We start from the raw sequence: 8,185 nt of genomic DNA, 5'->3' as shown, positions 1-8,185 counted from the left end.
TTTCTATAAAATTGTTTAATAGTCCAAAGGATTTCCTTCTGTACAAGACTGAAGCTCATGATGAACATGATGATTATGATGAAGAGTATGGTGTTGAAGATGATGATGATGATAATGAAGGTTATGATGATTACAATAAAGGCTGTTGAGGATGAGGATGAAGAAGATAAAGATAGGAGTCAGACAGACACAGAGATGAACTTGTTATTTTATAATGATTTATAAAGACCCCCTCTGGGTGAGATGGAGGTAGGACAAGACGTCTGAGGACAACAAGGCAACTTTGTGTAGTAGGTTACATGTGGACGCTGATGAAGAGTACAGTCTTTTAGAGCTGTAATTAAACATGATCTAGTTTTTACATAATAAACTAAATATTATATATATAACCATTAAACATTATGTATATAATCTATTTTTGTTTGCATGCATTTTTTTCTATTATTTATTTTCTGTCATGCAACAGTATTTGTACTGTGTAAAAATTCAATTTCTAAAGCAATTGCACTGAAGAGAAAATACTAAGAATCAGATACCACATGCACACCTCTATTCAGTACCAGTGTGTAGATTATTGGTTTAGTATCCCTTAGACCCACTCCAATAAATCTCAAAATACTGAAGAATACCACATGACTATCACATCAAGTCAAAACACTGTGAGCTTTAACCTCCGTATTAACAGCTTTAAAGATTACTTTCATATAACTGAGTATTTATTGATCATGCCTTAACATGTACATCATATTGTCTTCGAAGGTGTGAAATCATTAATCTGACAAATGGCACTTTAAAGTCGAAACGAACACCCAGTGCATTGACAGTGCATTGGTAAAGCAACACAGTAAGACAGAAGTAAATAATGAATTTGGCTTCATTTAATCAGAGGTATCGCAGAGAAATGCACTTTATAAAAAGAAATGAATAAATTTACATGATGGCGAAACGTGCAGACTACATGTGGGACTCTACAGGGGAATTAATGCGGTCAAAATACAGCAGGATACAGGAAAGGAAAGGGAAATAAAGAGAAATAGTAGTCTTCAGTGGAACAGAGTAAGGTCTCAGGCAACTCCAAAATTTCATCCAGGTACAGGTTCATATAGGATTTATTTGTATTTCATAAAGTATTTGAGTGGCAGTCTGGGAAAATCTGTCAGATGTTGCTGAAGCTGAAATTAGCATCCGGAAAAAAAAAGATTACAAAAATAAAATGTTTGATATGATAATGATAATAAACATGGACACATCACCTTTAAGAAAACAAATACATAATCAGTCAAACGATGCATAAATGTTCTAATTAGCTGCTATATTTTAACTGATTATGAAGTAAAAATCAGACCACATCGTACCACTCATTGATTATGAATCAGTCATTGATTATTTTCCTATAACAGCATGCCACTTAAGTGCATTATGACTTTATGTGAAGTCTATTATAAATATTTCAGTTCAGAAAAGAAAAGAAAAACATTTTCCCTGACCACCACCACCACCAAATACAACAGTTTGCTGCTTTTCATGTTCCTCTTATCACCATCTATACCGTCAGCAGCTTATAGATCGTTTCTGCACGTTCTTAACCGATGTGTACGGCTGAACCTCTGGAGGACCCGAGTGACCTTCATTACGACACACCCAGACGGAGGAGACGGATAAAACAAACCACATTTCCCAGCATTCCCTCTGTATTCAGGATAGATCACAACTCTTCCTTCACTCCCTTGAGCACCAATGGGTTGGTCGCTTCCCGTTTCAAGAAAGTGAGGAAGTCCTTGACTTCACGGCCCCCCTGGCACCCAAATAAAGCACGTTAACTAAACATTCACACACAAAAAACTTTTCACTTGTATACTTATGCTAAGATACGTGTATTAAAGGAATTATGGCCATAATTGTGTAATGGTATAATGTTAGTCATAACACTTGCTTTATATCCAATACTAAACTCAGATTAAAGAGGCTAATCCAACCCCATGGATCATCAGTGGGAACATGATACACACAAGAAAAACAGAGCTAGCTTTTTTTTTTTTCCAAATGGCATCGAGTCATTTATTAAGAACTAAGCCCTGTGTATTGACTTTGCAGATATAAAGTCATGATTTTATTGAACGTTACCTCATAACGTTTTGGTTCGTCTTTTCTCAAAGCAGGAACGAAATATATCGTGGGAAATCTGCAAAAGCAGCAACATGTTAAAAGGGAAACTTGTTAAAACGAGTGATGATGTGATGGCTGTGATTACACACCCTTCTACATCATAGCCTTGAGGGACATCGTTGGCAGTGGCGTCCATCTTAGCAATCACAATGCTGGGATCTTTATAAAGCTGAAGAAGAAAAAAATAAACATTAGTCAACAGAACAGAAACAGTGTTGATCAAATATAGACAACAGTGTTGACCGGTTTGTCTGTATGTTTGATGCTGCAGTGTTTCATGGCACGGCGGCTCACCTCCTGTCCAAGTTCTTCATATTTGGGTTCGAGTTTCTTGCAGTGGCCACACCACGGAGCATAAAATTCAATCAGTACATCTTTCTCAGGATCATTCACAATCTCCTCAAAGGTGTCTGCGACGACCACCTGAATACAAACTCATCAAAGTCCAAGAGAGAGAAAAAAAATAAAAGATTTTTTAAGTCACAAATACCTGATTTGAGAAAAAAAAATATCTACAGAAGCATTCATGCACATTTACACTGAACAATGAATCTTGATTCTACAAATATGCAAAAACACTATTTACTCCTCCATTTGCCCTTTTAAACCGGTCTGTATTTGAATACTGGAACCTGATTGGCTGACATTTTATGACATAATAATACAAAAGCACAAGCATGTGTCATGTTTAGGATGATTTCCAATAAGAAGTCGTAATAAGAGCAAAACAAACAAACAAACAAATAAACAAATAAACAAACAAATAAATACATACAATAAAAAAAGTTGATTAAATTTTGATTACATTTTTTAAAAATAAAATACATATTAAGATAAACATCTAAACTTTATTGTGTTACTGCTCAGCTGCACCAAATGCAACTGGTCATTATGTAAAATATGAACAATTATTCCTCTTTTTGTAAACCTATACAGAAACTCAGGTCAATAAACTGCACATACACACCTTGACTGGTCCATTGTTGTTAGCAGGTACAGGCTGTGATTTGACATAACGCTTCAATCTCCCAGCAAAATAATCCTCCAGAAACATTTCTAAAGACTTTCCATCCCGTCTGGACAGGAATCACGTCACAGTTAAGTTTTTACAAAACAAACCAGTAACCTATATATATATATTAATATATATTAATATTCCTCATTCCTCAGTCTAAAGGAAATCAGATGTTAAGCATATTTCTAAAAGACGTCAGCAACAAAAATGCAAACCGACATTAATGTAATTTGAATATTCTGAATAATATGTAAATAAGAACCCACGCCGGCCAATCAGAAACATAACAGCAAAACATGTTCGCTTGCCCTCATGTCTGAGATTGTAAGGATCTGTTGAATTCCAGTGTAAATTCTCATGAGACAAATCAGCACCAGAATCACTAAACACATCACATATTTCATTCATACACCTTTCCTTTACTGCATAGGTATCAAGCAACACACTGAAATTTACTCTTGGTCTACACGAGCTCTGATTGACTAATCATTAGATCTTTATTGGTACTTTATCGGTACCGGACTTACGTGAACTCCTCACGCATGGTGTATTTGTGTCCTAATCGAGTCCTGATGGTGATAAACGGCATGTCGCTCACTTCCGTTGTACCCAGACCGTACTCTTCTTCAAGCTCATCAATAAAGTCGTGCCGGTTCGCCACAGAGAAGTGCAGGCTGTGATCCTTGTACTGAGATGCTACCTTTAATACTCTGAGAGAAACATCAGCTTTAGGCTCATTGATTATAATTCTACAAAATACGTCATATCTGTTTTTATAGCTTTCTGATAAGAGACACCTTGTCACCTGTTTCTCCAGTAATTAGAGCCTTTGGGGTTGCGTAGATAATCAAGGTCATAATACGCCGTCAGCAGGTCTCTCTTCCTCAGTTGATCTTTATTTTCTTTAGTCAGATGTGGGCAGATTCCATAACTACAGAATCGTACAGACATACACATCAGGACATTCACTAAGCACCAGCACTACAGACACAGTGACAACAGAGTGAGCTTTAGCACTGTTCACCCTTCGTTTATGGATAAAACTCAAACCAAATTAAGAGAGAGAAACTGCTTACATGTTATCTCTGATGAACCGGCGTAAACCAGTGATGGAAAACGGGCCTGTGTGTTGTACCACACTATCCTCAAACTTACTGGCCAACCTGGGAGGCCTGAACAGCAGGACACCCCTACAGAGACATAGGTGTAAAAAACATCGCAGATTTTGTACTACCTTCACATCACAGTGCCTTAATCAGCACACTTGAACATTTCCACTTTTCCTCATTTATATTTGAAAGAAAGCAGAAAATGCTGCTCATCACTCTGAGTAGACCATCATCTTAGTGAAGCATGGTGGTGGTAGCAGCATGTTTTGTGTTAGCTTTGTAATTATTGTAATTATTCATTTTCAGCCTTTTAAAAACTCACTGTATTCTGCTTAAGATAGCAGCGTCACGTTCTGTGTGTTTAACCTATGTAGTGCGTAGTGTGTAGTACATCATTTCAGACACATTCTGGGTGATATTCTACTTAATACTGTTCATTAGGCTTTTTAATATCTTCCTCAATCTATTAATCACTGTCTGTTTGGGCTCTAAGTGAACATATGTTCTAATTCTCGCCTCTATCCATCTCTTACTCTGACGCGAGATCGTATTTGAGGCCGAGCTGCATGTCGGTGGTGTGAGCGAAGCGAAAGCTGTCCCTCATCAGACCGGCTCCTTTTAGAAACTCCACCAGCTGAGGACTGTCGCTGCTCTCGAACACTCCTGAAAAAAAAAAAGACATGATCATTTATTAATCTTGTTATAGTTACATTTAATGATGTAAAACATCTACAAAAAACAAGTTCGTTACGGTTATAACTTGTGTTATAACAGATAGAAAATGTCACCTGCCATGGTGGAAAAGTTAAAGTTAACACTTTACTTCTGACCGTTACAAAGCGCTGATACTTTCCCTTCAAAAACTGATAATTAAACACCTCCTCAAAAGAAATCATCACTGTATCACCAATTATACATAATTTAAAATGTGTTTAATTGAAGCATTTGTCATACAAACCCCTGTGTAAGTGGTTACCATAGAAATGATAACATAATAGAAAGAGTGGCTGATCATAAAGCAATGAAGGATACACCTGTGGCACGGCAGTCACGCACTCACCGATTACACTAGCATCAATGTGGTTAATGAAGGCCTCCAGGTCTTTTTCATTGTGCAGCAGCACTGAGTCGGGTCCCGCCTGCTTTTTCATGTGGTCCACGATTCCATCTGTTACAAAACACATTTTAAAGTTCAGAGTCTGTATTCACAAAATCATAAAATGTATCGTTTCTGACTAGCAGATGGAGAGAAAACCTTTTAGTTTTGAAGTTCTATAGACACCAAACTAAACGACTTAGCATTCATAGGTGTGTAAACTGAAAAGGTGCAGTTTAATTCTAAAGCTATAAGAAGAATTCTTCCATCAATTCCATTTGCCATTTTAGCTAAAAACAGGTTGGTGTTTTGTAGAATTAAACATATTTTTAAATGTCTGTAAAGCAAACTTGCTGTTAACTGATGGCTGTCTGTAAAAAGACCACGAAAGTTCATGGTTAAAGACTGCAATCACTCATTTCTCATCACAATCACACCCTTACATCCACCTACAAAACATACCTGATGAACGAGGACCATCATATGTGGACGTTTCTGCTCCGTTCCTAAATATTTTAAGAGTAGGATATCCATTGATCCCGAATCGCCCACAGACCTCTGTGTTTGTCGTACAGTCCACCTGTAAAAGAGAGAAAAAACACTCAATAATAAGACATAGAGCTTCATAAACAAATCCTAATGATGGCTATCAGGCTATAATCAGATGCCCAGGAATACAATGCTGGTTTTAAAGTTCAGTTGAACAAAAAATTACATCAATGAAAGTAAATTAAATTAATTTAGTCTTAAAAAAAAAAAGAAATAACAAAGCACAGCCTTTTTGGATATAAAGTATTATGAGAACAACCAAAACACTAACAAAACACAACAACAATTATAAAACCTTCATATTCTTGTTTTCTTACAGCTTTACCTTGGCTAAGGTCACGATGCCTTTAAGTCTTTTAGCAGCGGCTTCAAACTCAGGAGCGAGTTTCTTACAGTGACCACACCTGCAGCGAAGGAAACGAGGATCATCATAAACAGTCAAATCCCCCAGTGAGGAGGAAAGTCTCAGAGTGTTAAATTAACACCTACAAGGTGTAAAACTGCTCAAGCCTAACTGCACACAAATAAACAGAAACACATCTAATGGTAGAACTAAAACATGAATGCCACTTGAAAGCGCGCTTTTACGGTTTAATTGTTGAATTCTCAAATCTGAAGGTCAGAAGATTTGATAGTGACGCAGCTGCAGATCACATCTTAACTCTGATTACTGTTAGATTATCACTGATTAATGTACTCATTCTTATGTTTTTCCGCTCTTCAACTGCCCAGTTTAAGTTGCTCAGGTTAATATTCTTGTCTTATTGGAACAGAGCCTAATGCGGTCTTCTGCTGTTGTAGCGTGTCCATCTCAGATTTTGACATATTGTGCATTCTGACATGCTGTTCTGCTCATCGTTGGTTTAAAGAATGATTATCCAACTCATATAATAGACTTCAGATCAGCTCGAGATTTCTGAAACACTTAAAGGTGGGGTCTCCGTTGTTTGAGAAATGCTTCAGAAAACTGCATTGGGCCGCAAAACAAAACAAAAACAAAACTAACGTGTAGCTAATGAGCAGAAATGGGCGTGTCTTGCCAATATGAGCGGAGAGAGTGTTCAGTGTGCATGTGTGACATTAACAGAAAGTGGTTTTAACATTGACATGGAAGATAAAAACAAAGAAAGAAAGCGAAGAAAGGCTTACGATAAGGCAAGAAGTAGGACCCTTGTTAATATAGGATCAGCTTTCCAGCGCTGGAGAGAACTGAACGTCTTCCGCATGAAACTGAGCTAAACTTTTCACGGTACAACACACAGTACTACAAAAACACATTTGTATTACCATAGTATTACTCATTGAGTTCATTTATTGATAAAAATATCCCCTCGGTCAGCTGCCCCAACAGGTTCCGCCATAATACTTGTCTGGTGTATGTGTGGGGCAGAGCTATCAAAACAGGGGTGGGACCCATTTGGGTTAGGGGCGTGTTTGTTTTGGTGATTTAAAATGTCAACATTGGCTTTCAAACAACGGAGACCCCACCTTTAAATCAACATGTTCAACGCCACCATGATTTACATTTCTCCCTATTCTGACGTTTGACTATGAACAATCTCTTGACCTCTTACATGTTATGATTTCTTGTAATGTTCTGCTGCAATACGATCGGTTGATTGGATAATTGCATGAATGCTCGTGATAAAGCGTTCATTATGTGTTCACATGTCTAGTTTTCTGAAATAACTAGCTTGACAGACGTCTGAACTCTTCAACAGAACCCTAAACTAAATTTGAGAAGGAAATGGTTTAGTGTATATTATAGTTTTATAGGTACCATGGACAGCTCCCTGCTTAACCAAAAACACAGGAATTGAGCAAAGTCTGATTTTTAGCTACTAAGCAGAAAAAGGTCACAAATATAAAATAAAACATTATTTATTTATTTATTTATTTATGTTTTTACCATGGAGCGTAAAACTTGACCAGCATGGTCTCCTGCTCGTCTGCTATGTAGTCAAAATCCAAGTCATTCAGCTCCATCACATCACTGCGTCCGGCCAGAACAGAGCTCCAAACAACAGCAGATAAAACACAAAATAATAAGATCCGAGACACAAAATCAGCCATGAGAGCCAACTAACTCCAACGGATAAAATTACAGATGGATACGAAACAGGAAACACGACCACCGGAGCTGTATTTATGTTCCTGTCTCCCTCTCTTTCAGGAAGGGTTTCCATGAGAGAGGCGGGACCAAAACAGAAGAAACGTCCCCCAGCGCGCACGATGATTGGTTCGTTTGTG

At 37.5% G+C, this 8,185-nt stretch overlaps 1 protein-coding gene across 1 annotated transcript; it reads right to left on the bottom strand.

Moving 5' to 3' along the window:
- Positions 1–661: 661 nt before the first annotated feature.
- Positions 662–8,151, bottom strand: pdia8 (protein disulfide isomerase family A, member 8). Its single transcript, XM_060865581.1, has 13 exons — positions 7,845–8,151; positions 6,261–6,339; positions 5,849–5,966; positions 5,351–5,458; positions 4,824–4,953; positions 4,258–4,371; positions 3,987–4,112; positions 3,709–3,891; positions 3,134–3,242; positions 2,461–2,589; positions 2,256–2,335; positions 2,125–2,182; positions 662–1,795 (listed from the first exon to the last, which is right to left on the bottom strand). Exons 1-13 carry the CDS (start codon positions 8,006–8,008, stop codon positions 1,706–1,708), a joined length of 1,488 nt encoding a protein of 495 aa, XP_060721564.1. The 5' UTR covers positions 8,009–8,151; the 3' UTR covers positions 662–1,705.
- Between the last annotated feature and the right edge of the window lie 34 nt (positions 8,152–8,185).

The sequence above is a fragment of the Tachysurus vachellii genome, chromosome 3 (assembly GCF_030014155.1).
Source record: "Tachysurus vachellii isolate PV-2020 chromosome 3, HZAU_Pvac_v1, whole genome shotgun sequence".
Classification (NCBI taxonomy): Eukaryota; Metazoa; Chordata; class Actinopteri; order Siluriformes; family Bagridae; genus Tachysurus; species Tachysurus vachellii.
The sequence above is the reverse complement of the archived record's forward strand: the minus strand, read 5'-3'. Positions and strand labels throughout refer to the sequence as shown.